This window comes from Dryobates pubescens, chromosome 2, assembly GCF_014839835.1.
Source record: "Dryobates pubescens isolate bDryPub1 chromosome 2, bDryPub1.pri, whole genome shotgun sequence".
In the NCBI taxonomy this organism is placed as follows: Eukaryota; Metazoa; Chordata; class Aves; order Piciformes; family Picidae; genus Dryobates; species Dryobates pubescens.
In genome coordinates, this window is record NC_071613.1 from 44,132,481 (window position 1) to 44,160,044 (window position 27,564).

General features: G+C 41.4%; 1 protein-coding gene across 2 annotated transcripts; it reads left to right on the top strand.

Moving 5' to 3' along the window:
• The first annotated feature begins 10 nt into the window (after positions 1-10).
• SEC22A (SEC22 homolog A, vesicle trafficking protein) lies at positions 11-26,769 on the top strand. 2 transcript variants are annotated; one of them, XM_054176362.1, is made up of 8 exons: positions 11-92; positions 3,453-3,676; positions 6,165-6,368; positions 8,898-9,061; positions 11,644-11,838; positions 18,498-18,616; positions 21,291-21,356; positions 26,395-26,769. In XM_054176362.1, the coding sequence occupies exons 3-8, from the start codon at positions 6,187-6,189 to the stop codon at positions 26,593-26,595; spliced, it is 927 nt and encodes a 308-aa protein (XP_054032337.1). In that variant the 5' UTR covers positions 11-92; positions 3,453-3,676; positions 6,165-6,186; the 3' UTR covers positions 26,596-26,769. The 2 variants fall into 2 exon arrangements, with proteins under 2 accessions (XP_054032337.1, XP_054032329.1); XM_054176354.1 differs by having other exon boundaries at positions 27-134.
• Positions 26,770-27,564: the final 795 nt, after the last annotated feature.

Below are 27,564 nucleotides of genomic sequence, written 5' to 3' on the forward strand. Positions count from 1 at the left end.
GGGCAGACGTGGACAGTACCCACAATGCTTGGCGGGAGGCAGCCGCCGTGGCCGCGCACCGGTGCTGCCGCCGCTCCGCTCCGCTGAGCCAGGTAGCGCGAGCCCCTCCCCCTCCCGCGCCGCGCCGTTGCCAGGTGACGCGGCCTGCCCGGGGCCTGCCCCGCGCCCGGGGCCTGCCGGCGTGAGGGAGGGCGAGGGACGGGACTGTGCTGACAGGTGCTGCTGTAGGGCTCTGTCTCCGCCTGTTCTACCCGGGTCGGGGTCTCAGTTGCCGTTTGCTCTCCGCTTTCTGCACCGGGCCCGGGGCGGGAGGCTGCTGGGGCACCGCAGGCTTTCCCGGGTGGGCGCGAGTCTGGTCCTACGAAGCGACTTGTCACAGGTGTCTCCGCCTTCCAGGCCGGCGCCCTGATAGGGACTGCCGTGTTCTAGAAGGTGTCATCCTGGCCGCTGGAGCCACAGAGTCGGCTTCTTTTGCTCCTCAGCTGAGGTGGGCTAGGAGTACCGGCGCGTCCCTCGTCACCCGCTGTCTTCAGCTTTGTCACTCGAGCTTTACCGCTGGCAGCGAGCACGGGGCGCGGCGGGCGGGTTAGTGGCAGGAGGCCACAGCTCAGGCCTCTTCGTACCACGTCGTACGGTAGCTGAAACCTTTTGCAACAGGGATCCGTCATTCCTCTTGGGTGGCTGTGTAGGTATCAATGTTTTTAGATAAAAGTTTTGCAATATGAAGTGCTGTGAGCCTAGTTAAGTCAATAACCACGTTAGCTCTTCCTGCTCTGGCTGCCATTGCAAATTGTGCAAATGATTGTGTCAAAGCTACCGTATGGGGGTAGATGGGAGGATCAAATTCCCCAGCTTTGCAACGTAACTTGTTTCGTTCCCTTTTTTACAGATACTTGGTTCTGTTTCCGTGGTGTGTTTTTCTTTCTTCTTTAGGGAAAGGATTATATAGGCTTGTGATTCAGGATTATTTCCTTATCTGACCCTATCTGATCATGTCAAAGTGGCTTCATTTCTTGTGCCCTTCTCTAGTACTTTAGTTTGTAGTATGGATTTCTGAAGTATGCTCTAGAGTGAAACAATTAAGACTCCTGTCTGCATAATGCAGCTGTCACAACCCTCAAAAGTGTGAACACTGAATTGTCCAGCACTGTGAAGTACACATGAAGTCAACACAGGAACTCTGTTTGCATCAAACAGGTGTGCAGCTTGCAACTGCTTCCCAGTTTTATGGGAAGTTATCATGAGAGGCAGACATCTTGACAAGAAATGGCTTGATTAAGTTGCAGCTGAAGGCCATCAAGTGCAGGAGGGTAGGCTTGCCATTGCAATGGATCTGCTTAGAATGTCTTTCAAATTTTTTGCAGTTAGACTGGTAAAAAAATTATAATATCCTCAGCAAATCGTACTCACAGGTCACTTTCAAACACTTCCTTGTGAAAGAAGTTATGAGAAGATGTCAGACGGGTATAAAACAGTTTCCATCAGATCATAGATTGGAGGACTGTGACGTATCCCACTTCCTGGAATTTTTCTAGATGCTGTGTCAGGATCAAGTACCAGCATTGTACAAAAATAAAGGAGATGGTAATTGAATCTCTCTTTTTATAAAAACACAGTAAAACAGGCTCTGGTTTCCATCACCTGAGATTTCCTGCTCAGAAGAGGAAATAAAATTGAAGCCATATGTGACAATGCCTATTTGTGAAAGCAGTGGAGGTTGACGTGTATGATAAATTAGACAGCTTCAGGGAGGGTGGAGTAGCAGAGGAATTTCAGTTGACTCGTATCTGTCTATGGCCAGCTATCTCTGTGTTCCTTTTTCCATGAGTTCTCCCAGATCTCATTGCAGGGAGGGCTGTGAAGTGTCAGTGGAAATCAATAAAGATGATCCAGGAGTAGATGTGTACAGGAAAATGTAAGAATAGCACAGGCATGGAGTGATGTTTCTGTGGTGTGCTCTCCCTTTTGGTGATTGTTTGGGGGTCAGAATTTTGCTGACTGAAGGGTAGTGATATAGTTTTAATAACCCTTGTATTCTTTCTGTGAGCTTTTGAATTCGTGTAACATTTTAGCATCCACAACATCCTATAATAAGCAGTTCCACTGCCTAACTGCATGCTTTGTGAAGGACCATCCATGGTACCTGTGAGCCCAGCGTGTGCTGGTTGAATTTTATGCTCCTCCATTCTGTCACTGAATGAGTAGAGCCCAGTCGCCATTTGTTTCCTTGTGCCTGTAATGGATTTATAGACCACTTGTGGTGGAAGTGCAGTCTTGACTCCATCTTTAGATGTTGTGATGGATATAGAATGTTTTTGGGAAACATAGGAAGTTTATAATATTATGGTGAATAACTGTATTTTTGAACAGATGTTTTGAAAAGACATCTAAAGATAGTTCTGAAAACACTACCATATAGTTAATATTCTTTCTGCACTCTCTGCCTATGGAAGTCTATATCAAATTTACCACTTGTCTCCTTCTGTAGAGCCTTATATTGAGAGCTGAGTGAAATAGTTCTTCCATTTTGAAGGTTTAGTAAACTTTTTCTGTGTTAATACATTTTCAAGTTAAGGCTGAATATTCTATTACAGTGTGTTTATCGCAGATCTCTTTACATGTATCATCTTGCAAACAAAGTGATTTATTGGCTTCATTTTTTAGGTAGCTTTCTGATTCCACTGTTTGGAAGCTGAGAAAAAAGTTTATATTTTACTGGATGGGTTCCTAAGATAAAGGTAACAAAACCTGGTTCACTGGTGGTTTAAGATTGTTCATCTAAATGCAGTTTTAGCCTTGTGTGATTTCATAGTACATTAAGAGAATTGGCAGGTTTTAATCTTCTGTTAGCCTAATCTTTCTAAATATAGATAGGAGTCTTGAAGAAAGTGCTTTTGTTCTAGATTTATGCAAATATTTATTTACATATAGAATAGCCATAAAGATTCAAAAGAATACCTCTAAAAGGCTCTTCATCCTTTGCTTTGTCTCTGTTGTCTGTGTGTACTTGCTGTTAGCAATCTTTGTCCTTAGTTGTAGGAGTATAGCAACTACTGTTAGACTGAATATTGACAGTCTTAATGCTTAGGAGATGCAGCTATGGTTGTGTTGTATTATGTTCCCGAAGTGTTCAGGTTTCTGTTCAGAGATTATAGATCAATTTGATGTACTGTTTGAGGTGAATGATGGAATTCAGAGTCAAAGGTTGTGTTACCCTTTGGTTGTATTGTGCATCTTAAATGGCTGAAGTAATGGGACTTCTCAACTCCCCTTAAAGAACATAGGAACTTTTTAATATTTCTATTACTCTAGTTTTCTTTTCACTTGAGTACCTCTTGAGTCATCTCCCTGGGGGTGCACTCAGGCCGTTGCAATGAGCATGCCCTTAACAGAAAGAGCTGAAGCCAGTAAATAAGTTCATTAACCTTTCCTGTTTGTTCTTATCTCATCAGACAGCTCAACATGAACTGTAAGCGTGAAGATCATTTTAAAAGTGAACAGAACAATAGTCTTCCTTTTGAGAGCTGGCTACAGGATTCTGAGTTCCTGCAGTACTGTCCTATTCACTGCCTTAAGACAGGACGTGGGCCTATGTTACTTTGTTCACATTAGGTGTTACTGAAGTTACTTGCTTCATCAGAGGAAATGCAGATCCATGAAAGTACATTCTGTGCAGGTAAGTTAATGAGGGGAATTTTGAACTTTACTATCACATCATTGTCCTTATGTTTATATTGGTACAGCTCTCAGGATTCTCCTTCAGGACCAAGTAGAAGTAGTTATTGTCAGAGAACCATTAGAATTTAACGCTCATCTGCAATTCTGTCATGCTCTTGAGCTGCTGCCTTGGGTGTGTGGTTAGTAGCATAGTTGGAAAACAGTTGCCCTGAATTGTCCCACTGGGAGCACGTGCATAAACTCAAGTAGAGACAGGTAAAGGTTTCTAGAGCTGAAGGTTTAATTTTCAAAATGCTTCAGTCCAGTAAGCTAATCTAGAGAAAGCTGTAAAATTGTTTTGTTTTCTGGTTTTGTGTCCAGCTGATTGAAGTGCTTTGCACAATAGGGAATTCTTTACTGAAGTGCTGAAATAACAAGTGTACCTGATAAAAACCCAAGAGAGTAGGCAGACTACAAGAGACAGTGGCTTCTGCTGCTGTTATGACTTTGGTGAGAGTCTGATATGCTATTGAAGTAAAATACAGGGTATTAATTTGGGATTCCTTCAGGTAATGTGATGCAGCTCTCAGCAGGACAAAGTATAACTTCTGATGAAGCTGAATTTCTTAAATTGAAAATTACAACACATTTTCAATGTTGTAGTTATTATACATTTCTTTCTGTCTGAGGAGTAAATACCCTTGAAAAATTGGAATACTGATTGTTACTCAATAATTATCCTGATGTTGATATAAACTTTGGCTAGTGGGAAATAGGGGAGGTGAGAGTTCAGGGGGAAAAAAATCTATTTCCTCTCTTATGAAGAGGCAGTGCTCTTTTGTCAAAATCTGGATGCCTAACTTCAGTATACAGTCCTTCAGTTGCTAAGGCTTCTAAAGCTCCCTTAATGCCAGAGTGTGAAGAGTGCTGTAGTGCTGTAAACATGTCAGTATTGCACACAAAAGCATATTGCAGCTGTATTCAGAAATCTGTTTTCTTTTGCAGTTTGTCAGTGTATGGTACTCGAGTACCATCATCTGAGGGAGGGAAAAATGTTGGGTTTTTTTTTCATAATCTCTTAAGTGGTAGGTGTAGTATATGGCAGGAGTCTGCAGAGCAGTGTTAGGAGCTGAGGAAGTGTTTACTTTGGCTTCATATAAATTCTAGCAGTTCGCCCACTTGTAAGAGGACAAAGTTGTGTACTAACACTTAGCAGGTAAATAATTATTTTAATGCTTGTCTTTGTTAGACTTTTGGATATTTGGATGTTCTGATTTAAAATAAGGTTTGAAGAACCTGAAGGTTTTTAAAATGTGCTGTGAGTCTTGAAAGACTGTCTGTAGGCTATGTGTTTATATTGATAAATACCAGCTATACATGTTCTCTTTCTGATTGAGAAATGTTTAAATACACAACTTTCTAGTTTTTAAGTGAATATATTACACAAAGCATAAATTATTATGCTTACTTCCTAGGGAAGACAAACACCATCACTCTGAACATCCTTCCTCCTCCAGGCTTTATATGCTCCATACAGTATGGAATATCTCTTTGGCCATTTGGGGTCAGCTGTCTCAGCTGTGTCCTCCCCCATATTCTTGTGGACCCCCAGCCTGCTCACTGGTGGGGGTGTGTGAGAAGCAGAAAAAGCCTTGACTGTGTGTAGGAAAGTGGATTGCTCAGCAATGCCTAGAACATCCCTGAGCTGTCAATGCTGTTTTCAGCACAAATACAAACTTTAGCCCCATATGAGCTACTATGGAGAAAATTAACTCTATCCCAGCCAAAACCAGCCCATACTGTAAAAGCATGTGGGCTTTGCAAGCACCATTTCAGCCTGTTCAATGTTTGTGCAATACTGATGGACACATTTTGGGGATTTAAAGAAAGTGGAGACCCAGATAATAACAAAGACATTTCATATTTAAGAAATTCCATTGTCCCTTGGGAGAACTGGAGGACATTCCTTGATGTCCTGATCCTCGATGTCCTTTTTGATAGTATCTAAGTTGTGTCTCCCTCTGTCCAGGGTACTTAAGCATGTACTAAGTAACACTTTGATGAGAGCAGATTAATGTTACTGCTTGGATCACTTTTCCATCTGGCATATCTTTACAGCTCATGTTTTCCCTCTCCAGCTATCGTTCTTGCTTGTTTAGACTATAATTGTTGCCTCAGTAGACAAGAAGACTCACAGCTTGAGAGGTGCTATTAAGGTCAAGTAAAAGTGTGTCAGTCTCCACAGGTACCTCTAGATAAGGATTTATGGCAGTTCAGATATAAATATTTGAAAATGTGATGCTGAAGGCAGATGTACCGCTGCTGTGTTACTCCAGTCACCCTGATAGGTCCTATGCAGTTGAGGCTAATCTCAGTTACAACTGAAAATCCTCTCTTTGCCCCATTTTAAGCCTAAGACCAGTGTACAGCTTGGGAAGTTTAACAAATCACAGTTGGTTTTGCTTTTACTTTCATTCTAATTGCTTCTGATTTGTGTTGTGTTACAGGTTGTCGTTAACTCTGTTGGCAATGTCTATGATTTTATCAGCCTCTGTAGTCCGTGTGAGGGATGGACTCCCACTCTCTGCATCTACAGATTATGACCAAAGCACAGGAATGCAAGAATGTAGGAAATATTTTAAAATGCTCTCAAAGAAACTTTCTCAGCTTCCTGATAGATGCACTCTGAAAACTGGGCAGCATAATATAAAGTAAGACTTGTCTTATATATGTATTTGCATCTGTTGGATCTCTAAGCTCTTAAGTCATCATTAAGTTCTCCTTAGAAATAATTAATCAAATTAAGTTTAATTCTTGACAGTACTTACATATCAGAAATTTAAAGCTGAAAAATTGTAGAAAGCTTTGAAACCTACTCAAACTTTGGTGGAAGTTCTAATTTGAAATAGGCAGTATTTTTATAAAGATGTAAGTCCTTGACCTACTAGAAATAATTTTTTTTAGATTTGAATGTTGTTTCTTATTTGATAATAACCAGAAGTGTTCTTCCTTATGTTAGTTCAATTAGTATTTGTTTGTTTTCTCTCTTTGATCTATGCAAATTGTAAAAAGTATCAAAATTACTTTCATCACTCAGTGTTTCTGAAAACTCTTGGTTAGGATGTTGCAGAATTAAGCCCTTTCATTGTACTTTCAGAATTTCTATTGACTTCAGAGAAAATGTGCCCTAAAAACCAACTGTAACTCAATAATTATTTCATATGGCACACAGGGAATAGGAAGGGCAGGAATGGTTTTTCTAGTGCAAAGGCAGTGCCTAGTAGACTAGAATAGCATAGAATAGAATAGAGTAGAATAAACCAGGTTGGAAGAGACCTTCAAGATCATCGTGTCCAACCTATCATCCAACACCACCTAATCAACTAAACCATGGCACCAAGCACCCTATCAAGTCTCTTTCTGAACACCTCCAATGACAGTGACTCCACCACCTCTCTGGGCAGCCCATTCCAATGGGCAATCACTCTCCCTGCATAGAATTTCTTCCTAACCTCCAGCCTAAACCTCCCCTGGTGCAGCTTGAGACTGTGTCCTCTTGTTCTGGTGCGGTTGCTTGGAAGAAGAGACCAACCTCTACCTGTCTACAACCTCCCTTCAGGTAGTTATAGAGAGCAATAAGGTTTCCCCTTAGCCGCCTCTTCTCCAGGCTAAGCAACCCCAGCTCCCTCAGCCTCTCCCCACAGGGCTTGTGTTCCAAGCCCCTCAAAGCTTTGTTGCCCTTCTCTGGACTCGTTCCAGCAAGTCAACCTCCTTCCTAAACTGAGGGGCCCAGAACTGGACACAGTACTCAAGGTGTGGCCTAACCAGTGCAGTGTACAGGGGCAGAATGACCTCCCTGCTCCTGCTGGCCACACTGTTCCTGATACAGGCCAGGATGCCATTGGCCCTAGTAAAGCCTTGATTAGCTGAATGGAGCCTGCCTACTCTACTGCTACACCCAGCACTTTCACAACAATGTTTGTTTTTGTTTTCTCTTCAAGCTTTTGGGATTTGACATTTTTTTAAAACAATTATTCCAAAATATTTTTAGGTAGGCAATGTCAAGTGTACCTGCATGACAGCACTGAATAATGCAGAAGATGTTCTCTTTTCCCTATTGCATCATGCAACTTGGATTATCATGAAATAATTCTTTGAATCTATTGTTTACTCAGAATTTTGCTTTATATATGACCTTTCTCCTGAGTATTGATAACTAGGTGCACCTGTGTGTAGTTGGAAATTCAGCTGCACTTTAAGTGAACTGAATTCTGATTCTTGTTTAGATATGCACTTTTAAATGAGGTGATTAATTTCATCCTAACCCCTAGCATGCATGCACGAGTTCTAGAGGTGGAAATATACCACCTGTGTAATCCTAGGACGTCCTCAACCTTCTCTGCCTCCCATTGGTATATGTGAGTTTGCAGCATTTCTCAGGGTTAGGCCCAGCATGGACTAATTTTTCCAGTCAATACTTGTTTTTTACAGCCTCAGATGTAGTTTGTAAACTTACCAGCTTAAAACAAACATCTAAGAATGAAATGTAGGGCTTAGTTGGAATACTTTTTATTACTTAAGTCTTTGATTACTTTTATTAGTGTAAGTTATCCATCAAGACTATGAAGAAATTTGAATGTGTCATGAAGATATGAGCTTCATTTAACAAATACTCTAAAAACAATAGGGATATGTATATTGAAAACTGCCCCTTTCTAATTTCCTCTTTGCCCTCTCCGGTCATCCTTGCACCTGTCTTTGGACAATGATGAATCCAGTAGTCTATTTTATTTCCTTACATGTTAGAAAGAACCAACTGCTCTTGCCTCCCAATCTGAAGATAAGCTTTTGCATTTTTGGGATGCACCAAATCATGTGTTCTCCATTTGGGATGAATGAAAAGCTATTATGGGGCATAGCTGCTGTTGCTGTGTCATAAAAGCTTTGTCATTTCCAGTTCCATGTGTGAGAGTGTGCATGTATGTATACAACACACACACACATAAAATTTATATGTGTAACACAGCTCCTGATCTATTCAGACATGATGGTGTTAAAGTAAAACTTTGCCTAAAAGTTCCTTTTCTTCTAGTAGTGTTGGACTTTTCCATAAATGTTAATTCCTTTGCTACCTCAAAGCAGATTTTACTTTTCTGATTATTGAATATGAGACCAGAGTAGCAAGCAGCGAAATACTTGGATCTAAATTTGAAATTTGGAATTTGTTGTCTCAATTACAGCTTTATAAGTTCTCTGGGAGTAAGCTATATGATGTTGTGCACTGAAAATTATCCCAGTGTCTTGGCTTTCTGCTTCCTGGATGAGCTTCAGAAAGAGTTCATCACTACTTACAATATGATGAAGACAAATACTGCTGTTAGACCGTACTGTTTTATAGAGTTTGGTAAGCATCTGCCTTTTTTCCCTTGATTCTCACACTAAGACAAATACATATTTAAATAGATGGGCAACTTAATGCACACTAAACAGAAATTTCCAAGGCATTTTATAGCTGTATTTCAGGTGGATTTAGAATCTGATTTGACTCCTGTTAGCATCAATAAAGGATTGTTTCTGTGGGCATTAAATTAGGCTGCTCGAGTTTTATCCAAACTCGTTTATGATCTCTCCGTGTATTCCAGCAGGTTTTGGTTTAAGCTCTGTGTGACCAAATCTGGAGCTCGTCCTCTCCTAGTTAGTAATACTGGGAGTTGTTTGACTTCATGCCTGTTGAAACACTTAACCTGTAAGCACACTGAGCTTCATAAATTTCTCAAGTCAAGGCCCGCAGTTTGGTGTTTGCCCTTAACTGTGCTGGGGTTTTTTTTCGCTACATGAAAGGGAGAGATTTTTATTTGTCTTATGATACAGCGAAGCATTTAATCTTCTGTCATGCAAGCTCCAAATACAACTAATCTCATACACAGCAGATAACAGCTGTTGGAGATTCCATTAAGGTCTGTCGATTTAATACTATATGTTAGGCAGTTGCTTCAAATATTTTCATAAAGTGTGTTAGAGCAAAGCGAACTGCAGGGTTAGAAATACAGGGGAAGATATTCCACTTGGTTAATTCCTGCCTGTAATTCAGTCAGACAATTTTAAAAGCATGCTTTATAATATTGTCTTCCTTACAAAGATTTCTGTGAAAACTCTTTTCTCTTTTCATTAATTCTTTCGTCCCCACGCCGCCTTTGTTCTACTCGTTGTTGAGTTAGAACATAGCTCTGTTGCAGTCTTTGTGTAATAGGATATTCATTTTCTCTGCCTGAATATTTTGCAAATGCTTTTCATACTCAGGTGAGTTTATATTTGAATGCAGGAGTGTGATGGTGAGAGAAGATTTCGTTCTCCCCACCACCACCAGAAACCACAGCTAAGTCAGTTGGAGAAACAAAATGGTTAAGAGCTATATTTTACAAGCAGGATGAAATGCAGATGAGTGTATACACAATATACAGTATTTACAATATATACAGAAATATGCAGCAAAGAATGTAACAGAAAACCTTCCCTCCTCCAGCGAGGAGGGTCACCCCCAAAACTCCCTTCTCCCCCTTCCTCCCTTTTTCCCCAAAAAGGGTTAGAATAGAACAGAATAGAATAAACCAGGTTGGAAGAGCCCTTCAAGATCATTGTGTCCAACCTATCATCCAACACCACCTAATCAACTAAACCATGAAACCAAGCATCCTGTCAAGCCTTGCCCTGAACACCCCCAGTGATGGCGACCCCACCACCTCCTCAGGCAGCCCATTCCAATGGGCAATCACTCTTTCTGTATAGAACTTTTTTCTAACATCCAGCCTGAACCTCCCCTGGCGCAGCCTGAGACTGTGTCCTCTTGTTTTGGTACTGGTACTGGTTGCCTGGGAGAAGAGACTAACCTCTGCCTGACTACAACCCCCCTTCAGGTAGTTGTAGACAGCAATAAGGTCACCTCTGAGTCTCCTCTTCTCCAGGCTAAGCAACCCCAGCTCCCTTAGTCTCTCCTCATAGGGCTTGTGTTCCAAGCCCCTCACCAACTTTGTTGCCCTTCTCTGGACACGCTCCAGCAAGTCAACATCCTTCCTAAACTGAGGAGCCCAGAACTGGACACAGTACTCGAGGTGCGAGAGAGAGCAGTAATTATTAAGGAGGAAATTCTGTTAGTTAAAAGCGTGTGCTAAGCAAAGAATTAGTTTCTTATCTCGTTAGCTCAGTTAGCTCAAGGTCACAGTATCACAGCATCACCAAGGTTGGAAGAGACCTCAAGGATCATCAAGTCCAACCTGTCACCACAGACCTCATGACTAGACCGTGGCACCAAGTGCCACGTCCAATCCCCTCTTGAGCCCCTCCAGGGACGGTGACTCCACCACCTCCCTGGGCAGCCCATTCCAATGGCGAACAAAAACTCCATCCAGTTCAACTCCATCCAGCACAGAGGAAAGACAGCATCTGCTCAGGCAGACTGGACCAGAGAGAACTGACTGAGATTCAAACTGAACTAAAATTTAAAGTTGCATTCTACCAATCTACCAATGAAATTCGTTTAGAATATCTTTGTTTTCCTTTTCACACCAAAACATTCAGCCAGAGTGTTCCAGTAACTGTCCCTTTCTTAAAGGCGTAGCCTAAAACGGTCACAAGGAGTTAATTTTTCATAAGGATACATTACCAAATTAATGTAAAAGCTGGAATGAGTGTGGTAAATCCATTCTGTTAGTAACACATTCAGGCTCGTGCAGTGAAGAATCATTAGTTTGTTCACAGTTATTAAGTAATTAGATTTCTAGAGCTTAATTTTTCTTTTACTTCAGAATTAAGTAGCTCATGATATGTTAGTCACAAAACAGAAATAGTATGAAAGAAGTCCAAGAAAAATGCAATCTTTTCAAAGTATATACTTCAGTTTATGAATTATGTAGTATGTAAAGCTGCATCATCTTGGATCATTTAATAAATTCCATGAGGTTATACCTTTGCATTTTAAATTTTACACAGATAATTTCATTCAGAGGACCAAACAGAGATATAACAACACACGCTCTTTGTCAACGAAGATGAATCTTGTTGACATGCAGACAGAAATCAAGCTGAGACCACCTTATCAAGTTTCAGTGTCAGAACTTGGTTCAGCTAATGGCTTCACAGGTTTACCTGTGCCAGAATACAGGGGTACTGGTAAGATATCTGCAGGTAAGTTTCAGGGTTTTGGTTTCATATGCTTAAATATGCAGGTAGTAGAATTAATCTTTGTTATTATTTCTTTAAAAAAGCTTTTTCACTATGCTGTTCTTATAACATAAAGCTGCCATTAACTTCCATGTATTTGAGCTTAGATGTCTCTTTCTTCCTCTACTCAAAGTGCCTGTCGTCCCAAAGTACTTTTGAGGGAGAAGTGGGTCCATTCAGTAGAGTAAGTCTGCATGAAAATAAGCAAATGAAGATGATTACTAAAAAAGATCTTTCTTTTTCTGACCTCTCAAGATTTATGAAGTTTTGTATTACCTCTGTCAAGTAATACCTTGTGATGACACAAGCTAGGAACATAGTCTCAGGAGTTAGAGCAGCTTGGAGGGAGAAGCATCTGTGACAGTGAAAATCCAAAGAGCTGTGCTGACTAAAAGATGTTCTAAAATAAGTGCCTCTTGTATGATGTTAATAATAGCAATACTTGCCACATTCATGTAAGTAGTCATTCATTTTTCAAAACTTCATCTATTCCAGGTAGGAGGTAAATATGGAATTGTGTGGTTGAACTGGATTAAAGATTTGTGTTTTTAAGTGAATATTCCAGATCAGTTTGAGGTGCATCTTTAGATATTTTCCAGCAGGACAGAAAACTTAAAACTCTCTAAGTCCTTGCACTAAGATATGGATTTCACATGTAAAGCTAACATCATCCGATTCCACTTCTCCAAGTTTAGTGAAACAAAATCATAACTAGAATAAAAGGAAGTGTTGATTTTAAGTTGTTAAAATCTTCTCCCCTTTCCCCGGAAGTACCTCTGTCTATAAAGCTAGTTATCCTGGGTAGACATACATCAGTACTGTTCATCTTACAGTGTCAGGGTGAAAATTCAATCATAAATTTTAACAGCTCTTCCTTTAGGTATCTAATATAAGAGATCAGCTTAATTTTGTGCAGTTTATATGTATTTTCCTGTCTCTCAATAGAATCTCTTTGCCATTATTATCTGAATTGCTTTACTTGCTCCTAAGGATTCCTCTAGAAGGTTGAAAACTACTTTCTGCTAAAGATGTCTGATTTGTACTGGTGGGGCACTGATCCTGAGAATTCTAGGTATTATGAGGCAGTGTAGAAATAGCTCACAATCTCTGTACTTGCAATTTAACAGTATTAGAGATAGATTCTGGAAAATTAATAAATAAAAAGTGTGAAGATATTTTAATTGTTTAGAAGAGTGGAATCTTCTATACATCCCTTTACAAACAACCCACACATCTAAACAGTAGATGAGTAAAGGTACGTAGTGCTGGGATACCATTCCTTTGCTACTTTTGATGCTTACATTGTTGCTTTTTAAGTTCTAGTGTACTCCTGGCTTGTGGAAAGGTTATGGTGGCAAAGTGGCAATTGGTTAACTCTGAAAAGTCTCTAGATTCAAACTTCCTGCAGCTGGAAAAAAAAAGAATCAATAAGCACAAGAGAATTTGGCCCATGTCTAAACTGGCTGTATTTTCAAAGTTGTCCATGTAGTAAGAGATGAGGTTTTTATCACTTCTCTGAATAGAAAGTGTTGGAAGATCATATGGGCCTAAACTAAAATGCATAAGGAACATTTCCCTTTTTACTGTTAAACAATAATTGGCAGATGATCTTCCAGTGTATTTCACCTACCTTTCCACAAGTTGTCTTACAGAAGCAGTTCTGTTGTCCTCTTTCAACGTCTACTTTCTTCTGTTTTTCCCCTTTCAGTTACTTTTAAGTTTCTTCTTCCTCTGAATTCCGTAGATCTCTCTGTTCTGTTATCCACTTCCTTCCTTGAATTGCTGTAGAAACTCACCAAGCAAATGGCTGTACATTATGAGAGGTTTGCACTTTGCTCCTTCTTCAGCTCAAGTTTTAGATGCTATTGAATAAGTGTCTTTTTTAGCAAGTCTGATAATAGCTTTGTAATTCTTTGCATTCATCGCTTCTCTCCATCCTTAAAAAGAACTTTCTCTGGATATTTGCTACCCACTCAGTTGGCTAGACTTCAAAGTTTCTCCTTTGCTCCAAGTATAAATCTTCACAAGGAGAGATAATTTGCCTGGTGTACTTTCTTGAATAGGTTGTCCTGTTAAAAAATGTGACTTGCTCTAAGAGAATTAAGTGTGTTAAATCAAGTTGGATGGCATGCAGAGGGAGGACGTTAGATAGATGCAAATCTTGTTTGGTTAAACAGTAACAGAATTTGATGTCTTAGTTTTGGCTGTGCTGATGAAACATTGCATGTTGCTTGCATATACTTGTATCTGGGTAAAAATACCCAAGGTCTAGTGTTCAGGCCTCCTGTGCTGTTCAAGTAACTGAACATAGCAGCCATTTTCCATTAGTGACAGTTGTGATTTTGTAGTGAGGAGTAGGAGCAATTACTCTGTGTGATGCATAAAGTACAGATTATGGATAGAATTTTGCTTCAAAGGTGAATGTCTGTGTTTGGCAGGCATTAGAACTATGGTGACAGCGTCCTGATCTGTGATGGTTTGGGTTAGGATAAATCTGCTATTTTCTGAGAATTTTCCCAATGAAGGAGCAGTTGTCAAATCAGAGTTACTTTTGCCTGATGGTGTACTCAGTGGTTTGTTTTGTTTTCATACATTTTATCTTTAAATGAACGTCCTTCCAAGTAGTCCAGTTTCTCACGTTGGGTAAATTTCCTAGATTTTAATTTAAATGTTAACATTTTAATTAAGAATTTGTGCATTATTTGATCCTTTGCTTGTTTTAGAGAGTTTTTGATGTGGCAGTTACCATATCTCTTCAGATTTACAGCTGTACTGACTCAAGGTCAGCTGTCCTTTACCCTGCCTTCTCTGATCTTCCTCCTTCATTCTTCTGGTTTTGCCTTATTTATATATATAAATATATATATAAATATATATAAAATTTAAATGAGTCTTGTTGCTGTTGCAGTTTGAGCTGGGTGCCCCCCTGGGGTGTTCACTTCCTGTGTCCAGAAGTCCAGCCCAGAGGGATGGACACAGGAAATTGTGTATTTCCTACCATAATTCTTTGCACGACTATAAGATCCAGTGCGGAGTCTGGCACTTCCTCTTTCCTTCCCTCTCCGAGACTTGGTAACTGGGGGAGAGATCTCCCGGCCATGGGCCTGATTGGGCCCAAGGCCACAGGGGGATGGGCAGTCTCAGGCCTGGCCAGCTGAGACTAGCCCAGCAGAGGGAGGGGGAAGAAGGAGCCCTGGGGGTTTTGCATGCACCCTCAGGTGAGGATGGGATCTTTCTTTGTCACTGTGCTTTGGGTTTTGTGTAACATTCACTGCTTTCTATTTAAACTTTCATCACTTTTGCAATCCGTTTGCCTGAGTCGTTATTTCTGCCTGTGGTGGGGAGGGGACCTGCCCCAACCCATTACATTTTTGGCGCCCAACGTGGGGCCAACTGCAGCTCGGATTGCAAAAGATGGAGAGTTTAAATTTAGTTCTGGGCGTCGGTTTGGGTTTGGAAAGTTGGGGCTCAGGTTTTGTGTTACCGGGGCGACTGTGTGAACTCCTGTAGACTGCAGAAGGATAGCTGGTGCGTGGCTGATGGCATGGAATTCCCTCCTGTTGTTTGGGAACAGCGAGGGGTGGTTCTTTCTGTGACTTTCTGCCCAGGGTAGCTTAAGAGTGCTCTAGTAGCCTAAGAAGGCGAGACCTGCCTTCTCCTTGTTCTCTGCGGAGCGGCAGGGAGCGGAGGAGGGGCAGCGGCAAGCAGAGTGTGGTCGGCCCGCGGCCGCTGCGGGGAGCGGACACCCGCGGCGAGCGGGCAAGCGACTGCTGGAGGTGACTCGGACTCTGCATCGCGGCGACAGAGACGGCGGGGGCCGGGCCGGGCTGCGTTCAAGCGGCGGCGGCGGCACCGCCCGAGCCGGGCTGCGTTCAGGCGGCGGCGGCAGCTGTAAATCTTTCCCTGGTGTTTTCGGACGTGTTCCGAAAATGGCGCCGAGCACCTGGCTCCGCCTCCCTGCTTCTTCAGTGGGCTGTGGCGCAGCTCCTCCCTCTGCCGGGGGTGGAGGTTGTGCAGCCGGATGCTGTCCTGCCTCGGTACGCGAGCGCCCAGCCGGGGGGTGCGGAGTGCCTCTGGCATGCATCCGTGTAGCTTTGGTCCGCGTGAAAGCGGTTGGCTGCGGCACCCTGGATGGATTGAAAAAGGCAGTCGTGGAGCCGGATTGTTCCGACTGGCCTGCCCCAGGGGTGGAGAATTTGCCGCTGAATATGAGAGTAAAGGCTTGGCTGAGAAGTTGTGAGGTATTTCCAGGTGACCAGGATGTCCCAAGGAGTCCACAAGGAATTCACACTGCAGGAGAAGGACTGCGTCGCTGGGAGGTTCCATCACATGAGGAAGAACAACTGGAATGGACTGATGCTTGAGCCTGAATGAGAGACTGTTTGAGTGGACGCCCAGATGAAGATGTGGACTCCGCCGGACATGTCATCAGAAGTTTTCTGATCTGATGATGTGTTTGGGTGCAAAGGTTATGGTATGAAATACAGGGGTGGCATGTTGCAGTTTGAGCTGGGTGCCCCCCTGGGGTGTTCACTTCCTGTGTCCAGAAGTCCAGCCCAGAGGGATGGACACAGGAAATTGTGTATTTCCTACCATAATTCTTTGCACGACTATAAGATCCAGTGCGGAGTCTGGCACTTCCTCTTTCCTTCCCTCTCCGAGACTTGGTAACTGGGGGAGAGATCTCCCGGCCATGGGCCTGATTGGGCCCAAGGCCACAGGGGGATGGGCAGTCTCAGGCCTGGCCAGCTGAGACTAGCCCAGCAGAGGGAGGGGGAAGAAGGAGCCCTGGGGGTTTTGCATGCACCCTCAGGTGAGGATGGGATCTTTCTTTGTCACTGTGCTTTGGGTTTTGTGTAACATTCACTGCTTTCTATTTAAACTTTCATCACTTTTGCAATCCGTTTGCCTGAGTCGTTATTTCTGCCTGTGGTGGGGAGGGGACCTGCCCCAACCCATTACAGTTGCTTTGATTGTAAAGCTAAAATGTATCAAGCCCTGGAGAGCTTAATTGACATCAGTAGTTGTTTGAAATGTCCTTTGAAGTTTTTGGATTTGTTTTTGTATTTTAATAAGAAAGAAAAGTTAGTATTTTAGGATCCTTCTTACACTGTCTTGATTTAGCTGACAAAACTCTTTACTTTTCTCTCTGTGGTTCTCAAAGAAGTGTTTTAAATACCATTTTACCACCTGATGCTTTACAGTTACCCCAATAAATTTGGAAGATGGGATTGTCTAGAGCGCTGTGCTTGGAGAGCAGTGAACACATGGTATCCACCAGTTAATGAAATACAATTACTTTTGGCTAAAAACAGTCACATACACCTGCAGCTTTTTGCCACTCTGTAGATGAAATGATGTAGAAAACCCAAACCAAACCAACCAGTCACTGAAAAAGAATGGTTTGGTATGCAAATAGTATGTGTAATCTTAACTGAGTGGTTGCTGCTAGTATTCCTCTAATATGTACTGCAGTTAGAGAAGCTCTGAAAGTTAAAAATGGGTTATGGGTTTGTTTAGAAAATGCAACTAATTGCACTATTAAATTTAGAACAAATGAGTTAACTATTTTGTGGTTTATTTTTAAGTTACCCCCCACTCATAATTAGACAGCCCTGTCTCCTTATCAGTGTGAAATAGCTTTTGTCATTATTTCTTTAGGTTCTGTAACTTCATAAACTGTTTGGAAAGCCTTTTTCCTGGATTTGTGCAATGCAAACAACTGGGATTGACACCCTTCTCTCTATTAATGTTACAGTTCATTAACCTCATTATTCACATCTTTACACTTCGTTGGTTTGAACAGAATGATTTAAGTATGGCTCAGTAGTCCCATTGTTTTCTCAGCCTTGCCTAGACTGTCAAGAGTTTTGCATTGGTTTTTTTCGTATTTACATTCTGTTATTAATTATGGAAAGGGACAGTAATGAGGAACATACACAACTGTTGTGTACTGTGACCTTAGATAAGCCCAAAAGAGTTGGTGTGCGTGGAAAGAAAAGTGTGTTTTAATTTTCATGTGTTTTGTAAGAGACTTCTGCGCACTATCTGAAAGGTCTGTTTAAGGTTGTGACAGAGATACTAGTGTGGTTTCAGAACTGTCTTCTTATTTGTGTCTTTGGTAGCACTCATGGGCTGTGTTTTTTAAGGTAGGGGACTGCAATAGCTTTGCCTCACAGTGTTCTGTTAAGTAAACGAGCTAAATCAATCTAAATAGCTCTGCTAATGCATTGGTGTTAAATAAAAGTGGAGGTTGTGAGAGGAGCTTTAAGTATGTGGCTTATTAGCTGACTACTAATTGTGGACAAATTTCACTAGCAGGTGCATTCTTTGCCACTGATTTCTTGGCAAGTTCTAGGAGCCTTCAGTACCATACTGAATAAACTGAATCTATTGAGTTAAAGACTAAATATAAAAGACAGTTATATATGTGAATTGAAGGAGAGAATACTTAAATGTTATGTTGAAATATTTAAGATACCTCCTCTTCTTAGAATATATGATTGACATTTTGCAGTTTGTTTCAGTGATCTCTATGCCACTGAAAAATGAGTTTACTATTTTCTTAAATTTCTAAGGACATAGCTTTGACCTTTAATACTTTTTTTTGATCTGCTTTGCAGCTCCTCATCAGCGTCTGGAACCTGTGACTCTGACAGGGATTGTCTCGTTTGTGCTTAGTCTGCTATGTGGGGCTTTGAATTTAATTCGTGGCTTTCATGCCATAGAAAGTCTTCTGCAGGTATTGTGCATGTTTGTAAGTTATGCATCATAGCAACATAATGTCACCCTAGAAGAGGGGTATATGAGCTAAGTCTTAATAGTTTTATTTTCAGAAATACTATTTGTGAGGTCAGACTTCTGTTTATGAAACCTATATTGTTTGTGATCCGTGCATCCCTCTTGAGTGTGATGCATCACTCATTGAGGCTGTGAGTTCCAAATGCAGTAGAAGGTGGGTGGCTGATTCCTTCCCTAGGTACCTTGGTAGCAGTGAGTATGTGAACATAACGTTCTGTTTTCTAAATCTATGCCAGGATATGGGATGTTTAATAGATGTTATTTTAAAAACATTTGAGAGAAACAATGGACAGCTTTGAAAATCTGGTCTTTCTTTTTACTTGAAAGGTCCACAGAGAAGGGATCATGAAACAGGTTTTGTAAAATTGTGTTTTCCATTTTTTTTAACCTTTTGATTGTTTTTTTAATAAACCTTCTTTAGTAGGATGCTTACTTCTCTTTGTGTGCTGAAATGGTCAATGTAAGAGAAACTGTCAAGTGATTTCTTCTACACCCCCTCCCCCAAACCAACACCATCCCCTTCACTAAACAACCTCCCAACAAACATTTGTTTGTGTAAACTGTCTGCTCTGACCCTTCCTGTAGCCTTTCTTCCTATTCTATTTCTTGTGCTACAATGAAAACAGGAGTGCTTAATGATTTTAAGCCATTCAGGTGAGCGTGCTAATAGCGCTTGAAGTATGCACAGACAGTTCATGTTTGTTAGTTACCAAAGGGGGGAAAAAAATGAAATTAGCATTAAAGGCTCTACTGTTGTGGTGATGGAGGTAGAAACTAAAACATTATTGAAGTTTTCTGAATGAAAGTGAGAGTCCTCCTTCTTGGCTAATGAGATAATCTTTTTACTCAAAACACACATCTGGACTTCATCCCTGCAATGCTTTTGATACCTGGGAAGTAAGGTAAAGCAGATGAGCTGTATTCCAGTTGTCTTACATATGTAAAGCTTTAATAACACAGTAGTGTGTGAGGTGTCATAATTTCCTGAAGACTAATGAATAGATGAACAGGGTTGATCAAACCAAAAACAATTCAAAAGAAGGACCTTACATGGAACACTTTGTTCTTTTCGAGAACAAAAATTAGAGTGAAATAATGAACGTGCATCTATTTTATCCCTAATCAGATTTTTCTGTTAAGCACAATTCTCTCTGTTTATAAATAGGAATGAATTTAAATACACTGGAGTACAAATAGAACTGAACAGATTTGTACCACACAGTTTCTAGAACTTGCTTTGCAACTTTTCTGTAGCTGAATTTTTAATAAAGGAATGCCAAAGTTAGCTTAACCTATTCAAGTGATGATAGGGCAGCCAGTTAATTTCATTCTGTATGTTACTGCATCTGGAGGTAATAGATGGCAGTATGGATGGAAGATGCTTTTTCATTTCTGACAAATGAGGTGCATTAAAATCCATTAACATTTCTCTTGGTTTACTTTATTATGGAAAACCACACAACATGTAGGGAGAGGTAATCCAAAACACAATTAACTGAACTTCTCCTGAGAAATAATTCAAAAGCTTCTCTCTTGAGTTAGTGTTACCTTTTATAATCAGTGTTTTTGTTTAGGTATTAGCAAAATTCTGCTACAGTCTGTAACTATACTCCTGGAGATGGGCAGTAGGAGTCAGCTAGTTTTGTGAATGCACTCAGAATAAAATCAAACTGCAGTGTGCTGAGGCAAAAATTTTGATGTGGTGTAGGAGGGTACTGCATTGTGTAGGTAAGCTTTATATGCAGACATAGAAACTTTTTCCAAGTCAGCACTGTAGATGGAAATAATGCACACTGAACATAACTCTGAGGAGAAACAAATTATAGTTCCAAATGGGCCACCTTTTCAAAATTATATTCATTTTCAAAGAAGACAATTTGCATGAGTACCCAGTGTTTTCCTGGGAAAGTTTTTGATTGTTGCAGATGTTTGTTTGAATTGCAGTTAGAATAATCATTGAGCATGTAAATTTATTCTGCTCCACTTTATAGAAACCCATTTGAATAACTTAGAAGAAGTTTTGGTTTATTTTGTTTTTAAACACTTACTAGAAAGATCTATTACTTAAAATATTTCTTTTCTATCTCTTCCTTCAAGAAAACTTATTTTTCCAATAATCTCTCTTTGATAAATTGATGTGCTTCCGTTTGCTCTCACTACTGTGAAAGCAGAGCTGCCTGCTCTACAGTCTGTGGAATTTTACCACACCCTAGCGGCCAGTTTCTGTCTTTCCCTGCTGTCTTGTTTCCTGGAGGAAGGCACAAAATATCTGCAAAGTTGATACTAAAGGTAGTTACCAATGTTAAGACTTGAATTTTTAAAGCTGTCTGGAGAAGGTAAGCATCCAGTGTTAGACCTTTAAGTTTTGAAAGTCTCAGCATTAGTTGTCCATTGTGAATAAACATTTTGGTCATATTCCAGATCATGGTAGTTTCTTTCCAGACATGCAAGTAAGCAAAGATTAGGGCTAACTCTCCTGATTTAGCATAGTATGGGAATTACTATAAATAGTGGTGTGAGATTAAGCATACAATAATGAACAGCTTTCATGCTGAAAATACCTGGTATTTCACTGCAGCATTGTAAAGCAGGGCTTTTTTGTTTTATTTTCACAGAGTGAAGGTGAAGATTTCAGCTATGTCATTGCGTTTTTCCTTGGAACAGCAGCCTGTTTGTACCAGGTGTGTTCTGCTTGCACAATTCACTGGAGTTCAGAAACGTTACCCAGTCATGTATAAATGTCATCATGTTTTCTTAAATGTCACAGACACTTTCATAGGTTAATTATAAAAAATAATTTCTTCTCTGTTTTATTTAGTTAATCATAATCATACACTAGATTGATACAAAGGACTTCTGTTTGCTGGCATTTTTCCCCAGTTAATTGATTAAGAGATTAGATGTACTTTTCTGTCTGGAGCTTACAATTTATCTCTAAAGTCACAAGCAGTGGAGGTTATTAAATTTCCTTAAAGCAGTAGATTCATAGTTGAAGTAAGCTTAGCTATGTGAACAAATGTCTTGCTGCTTCCCTCCTTTGTGAAGATTAGAAGCAAATGCAGCAATACCTAGGCATTACACCCCAGAATTTTCCTCACTTCCTACATTATCGTGCTTCTCCTCCCTTGTCAAAGCTTTCAGCCACTTTCCACTGTTTTCCTTTTGCTGCCTGATGTTTCATGTTGCATTTTATGTCTGTAGGTTTTCCATTTCCCCATCTGAAGTTTACTTTCCTGTGTAGTTCGTAGCAAGGTATTCTGGTGCCCACTGACATTTGTCATTTGGTGACACTACTATTAAGTGTTGCTATGACTGTAATCACTGTCATGCTCAATTGCTGTTACTGTAATTCTTTTGACTTTTAACCTCTTGCACTTGTGGAGTATGCAGACTCCACATGTTTTTTTCTGATAATGTTTAGTACTGTGTCAGACCATAAAAAAATAATTATGTCTCAGGATATTTCTTTTATATCAGCCTTTTCCTCAGTCAGCCTTTTGTCCAGGTTACCTGTAATCTCCATTCTCTCTAACTTACATCCAGCAAAGTGTCGCAGTACAACTTCTGTTCTTCACCACTTGCTGACTTTTCATCAGCTTCTGTCTTTAATTCTTCAGATGGGTGTTAATTCTCCATGCCAACAATTTGTGATATACCAGATAAGGCAGAGCTCCTCCATTCTTCTTTTTGTGTAGAGAAAAGAAAAAGGCACATTCTTCCCTCCTCTTCCAAGTCAGAAACCTTATTCTTTATGAAGTGTTCACAGAATCACCAAGGTTGGAAGAGACCTCAAAGATCATCAAGTCCAATGTGTCACTGCAGACCTCATGACTAAACCATGGCACCAAGTGCCACGTCCAATCCCCTCTTGAACACCTCCAGGGATGGTGACTCCACCGCCTCCCTGGGCAGCCCATTCCAACGACGAATGGCTCTCTCCATGAAGAACTTTCTCCTCACCTCGAGCCTAAATTTCGCCTGGCACAGCTTGAGACTGTGTCCTCTTGTTCATGCCTGTGCATTGAGCTGTCAGGACATACATGTTTCCCTCACTGTCTGACTGGAATAGAGCTGCATTAAAGAAAGAACCCATGCAGCTTGGAATGTTGGCTTTTTCTTAATATTCAAAATACATCTGATGAGACTCTTGTTTCACTCCCTCTGCTGTCATTCCTACAATATGTAACTGGTCAGTTTTCAGAACTAAGGAGGCTGTCAGTTCTCTGGACTTTCTGATGTTCATTTGCCATGCCTAGGAGTTTGTGAGATTAATTTCACGTGTTGCATGACACCACATTTCACTGTCAATTCACCTACAAGATGTCCATAATGCTGTATTGCCTTGTGCAGTTACTAGCCTAGCAGTGTGTTTCTAGTTTCCGAGAAAATGGTTGCAACCTAAGTGCACAGGCTCACTGAAAAAAGTAGCACAGAGGAGCCTTCTACAGAAAAGCATCATTGGTAATTGCTGTACTTACACTTCTCTTTAACAGAAGGGAAAAAATCCCTCAGGGATTTTCTAACAGGGATTTTCTTATAGTAAGGTGTTAAAACTGCAGTGTTTTGGCCTTTTGACTGGTGCTCTGTTCTGTAAGTGGCAAATCTCTAAATTCTCATACCTAGACTGCTGAAAAGATCAAGCAGTTTTTTGGTAAAATTTGGTTGTTCAACATCATGTTGCACTGAGACATTTTCAAACTTACAATACTTTTGTTTTTTCTTTTAACCCTTTATTAATCATTTTGATGAAGCATATCCTGACTCTTCCTTTAATCTTGGATGCAGTTATTCATGTGTTGTCAGTGAAGGTGACAGCGCTGGGAAATGATCTGAATTTGTATTGCTGAGATCCTAGTACCAACTAATTGCTCTTTCAGATATGATTTATAAAACTGTCAGCAGAAGTAGGTTGCATTTGCTTTGCTCAAAAGGGCCAAGTGGGTTCAGAGGACTTCCATCTAGTTCTGAAACACACAGATTACTTATCTTTGGATTTACTTTGCTTTGGAGGAAGGACATGCAAATCTTACTGGTCCTGTCAGTACTCACATCTCTTGAAGATATTTAGATATCCAGAAATCCCAAGTAGTTCTGTTAATCTCAGCTACCCTCAGAGTGGAAATGCATGATTTATAGGAAAGAGGTTGAATTTCAAGCAGAATATAAAGTAACCTCAATAAATTGCATTGTTCAGTTGCAATTGTGCAATGCTTTGGCTCTTCTTTGAGGAATATGAAGAAATGAAATTTAAGTAGAGTTTCTCTGACTGATAAAACGTGTCAAATGCCCAAGGAGAACAGAAATGACACTCAGATAACCTGGTGATGGATGCTGTTAAGAATTTGTGTGAGCATGGTTATATATCCACTGGAAACAGATTTGGAATACAAAGTAAGCCCAAGTGATGCTGTTATCTACCTTAAACCACAACAAAAACTTTCTTCAGCAGACAGAAACGATTAGGATCCAGAAAGGGGCAAACAATTTTTTGGTAGAAATCAAGGAAGAGTTAAAATGATATCTGTATAAAAGTTGTGTCCTTTCAGAGATGGAAACGGAGGCGAGGGACTTGAACAGATTTCTAGTTGCAGTAGGAAGAAGGCAGCGTAGGGAACTCTGGGCAGTCATGACCTTCTGCTTAACACCAGAGCATGCAGAAGCTGACCCTTAACAAATGGTAGCATTACAGCATTGTGGTGTCTTAGCTCTCCAAATGTGATGATCCACCTTGCCTGTCTGTCCCATTGCTTTGCCTGAAGGAGTCTTAGCACTGCCTCTTGTTCCACAAGAAGGGCCAGTTGGATGAGCCAGAGAATTATAGGCCTGTCAGCCTGACCTCAGTGCCAGGCAAGATTATGGAACAGGACATCTTGAGTGCAATCACACAGCACAGTATCACAATAATGGATGTTACAGGATGTTACAGGATGTCCAAGGGATCAGGCCCAGCCAGCATGGATTTAGGAAGGGCAGGTCCTGCCTGACCAACCTGATCTCCTTCTATGATCAGGTGACCTGCCTGGTGGATGTGGGGCAGGCTGTGGATGTAGTCTACCTGGACCTCAGCAAGGCCTTTGACACCGTTCCCCATAGCAAACTCCTGGCCAAGCTGTCAGCCCATGGCTTGAATGGGAGCACACTGTGACGGATTAGGAACTGGCTGGAGGGCCGAGCCCAGAGAGTGGTGGTGAATGGTGCCACATCCAGCTGGCAGCCAGTCACCAGTGGTGTGCCCCAAGGATCAGTGCTGGGCCCCATGCTCTTTAACATCTTTATTGATGATCTGGACGAGGGCATCGAGTCCATCATCAGTAAATTTGCTGATGACACCAAGCTGGGCGCAGGAGTTGATCTGCTGGAGGGTAGAGAGGCTCTGCAGAGGGACCTCGACAGGCTGGGCAGTTGGGCAGAGTCCAACGGCATGAGATTGAACACATCCAAGTGCCGGGTTCTGCACATTGGCCACAGCAACCCCATGCAGAGCTACAGGCTGGGGTCAGAGTGGCTGGAGAGCAGCCAGGCTGAGAGGGACCTGGGGGTGCTGGTTGACGGTAGACTGAACATGAGCCTGCAGTGTGCCCAGGCAGCCAGGAGGGCCAATGGCATCCTGGCCTGCATCAGGAACAGTGTGGCCAGCAGGAGCAGGGAGGTCATTCTGCCCCTGTACACTGCACTGGTTAGGCCGCACCTCGAGTACTGTGTCCAGTTCTGGGCCCCTCAGTTTAGGAAGGATGTTGACTTGCTGGAACGAGTCCAGAGAAGAGCAACAAAGTTGGTGAGGGGTTTGGAACATAAGCCCTACGAGGAGAGACTGAGGGAGCTGGGGTTGCTTAGCCTGGAGAAGAGGAGACTCAGGAGTGACCTTATTGCTCTCTACAACTACCTGAAGGGAGGTTGTAGACAGGCAGAGGTTGGTCTCTTCTCCCAGGCAGCCAGTACCAGAACAAGAGGACACAGTCTCAGGCTGTGCCAGGGGAGGTTTAGGCTGGAGGTTAGGACATTCTACACAGAGAGAGTGATTGCCCATTGGAATGGGATGCCCGAGGAGGTGGTGGAGTTGCCATCACTGGAGGTGTTCAGGAGACTCGATGGGGTGCTTGGTGCCATGGTTTAGTTGATTAGGTGTTGTTGGATGATAGGTTGGACACGATGATCTTGAAGGTCTCTTCCAACCTGGTCTGGTCTGGTCTATTCTTTTCTATTCTACTCTACTCTTATTCTATTCTATTCTATTCTATTCTATTCTATTCTATTCTATTCTATTCTATTCTATTCTACTCTATTCTATTCTGTTCTACTCTACTCTACTCTACTCTACTCTACTCTACTCTACTCTACTCTACTCTACTCTACTCTACTCTATTCTGTTCTACTCTACTCTACTCTAATTCTATTCCATTCCATTCCATTCCATTGCTTGAGTGGAACAGAGGGTGTTTTGACCAGAGATTACCAAGAACATCCACTTTGTATTAGGCCACTCATCATTGCAGACTGTAATCAATTATTATGAGATAATGTGTTCTCGAAGAGGGTTTAATGGAAACCAAATATAGCTTTGCATTGATGTACTTTTCACCCTTCCAGGACTGCTACGTTGATGCTGTTCTTAACATGTGTTTGATTTAGACTTTTACTTGTGAGTTTGACCAGGTAATGTTTCTTCAGTGAATGTTGTTTTCCAGGTAGCAATCTGTTTTCTGTTTTATTTCCTGACAGTGTTACCTGTTTGTGTACTACACGGGCTGGAGGAATGCCAAATCCTTCCTGACCTTTGGCTTGATATGCCTGTGTAACATGTACCTGTACGAACTGCGCAACCTGTGGCAGCTCTTCTTTCATGTGACTGTGGGAGCATTTGCTACCCTACAAATTCGGCTGCGACAACCACAAGGAAAGTCCCCTGATTACAATGTCTGACAAGTCCTGGAACACTCAGAGGCAGTCTTGTCCCAACAGTTATTCACTCTCAGGAATGTAAATCTCCAGAAGAAGAAGAAGCTGTCTCAATGGGGCTTTTTTTTCTCTTTTTTTCTTTTTTAAATAAAGCAATGTGAGATGCCTGTGGACATTTTTCACTTGATTAAACTTTACTCTCCCTCTTTCCCCCCTCTTTCTCTTTCCCTCTTCCCCTCCTCTTTCTCTTTCCCTCTTTCCCTCCTCTTTCTCTTTCCCTCTTTCCCTCCTCTTTCCCTCTTTCCCTCCTCTTTCCCTCTTTCCCTCCTCTTTCCCTCTTTCCCTCCTCTTTCCCTCTTTCCCTCCTCTTTCCCTCTTTCCCTCCTCTTTCCCTCTTTCCCTCCTCTTTCCCTCTTTCCCTCCTCTTTCCCTCTTTCCCTCCTCTTTCCCTCTTTCCCTCCTCTTTCCCTCTTTCCCTCCTCTTTCCCTCTTTCCCTCCTCTTTCCCTCTTTTCTTCTTTTTTTTTAAAGGAAGGAGCCAAATCCAGGACTAGTGGAGAAAAATGGGTCCTATCTATGCAGTCAAATGTGTGTAGGAACACCAAGTTTGGGGAATTTGACTGGTGACATAGAAAAGCTTCATGGTAAAGTTTATTAATGGGAGAAGTGTATAGGGTATGTGTTCTGCATATCATGCGAGCTCTTCACTTCCAAACTCAGTTTTGCCTTTGTGAGGCAGTAGGGGTAGGCTAAATAATAATAATAATGCTATTGCATATTAGCAAGGTAGATTTGGAATGTGTAAGATACTAAATTTTGGAATGTTTTGTTTCACATTGACATGTATATGAATGTTTTCTTAATTTAAATGTAACCTGGAAACTGTTTCTGGGCATCAGCTTTATGGCATCAGTGGCCTGACCTGTCTAATGCTATTTTTTTCCCCATTTATGATTTCCTTTTAATTATGCTTTGAAAGTGATGTATGTGGACA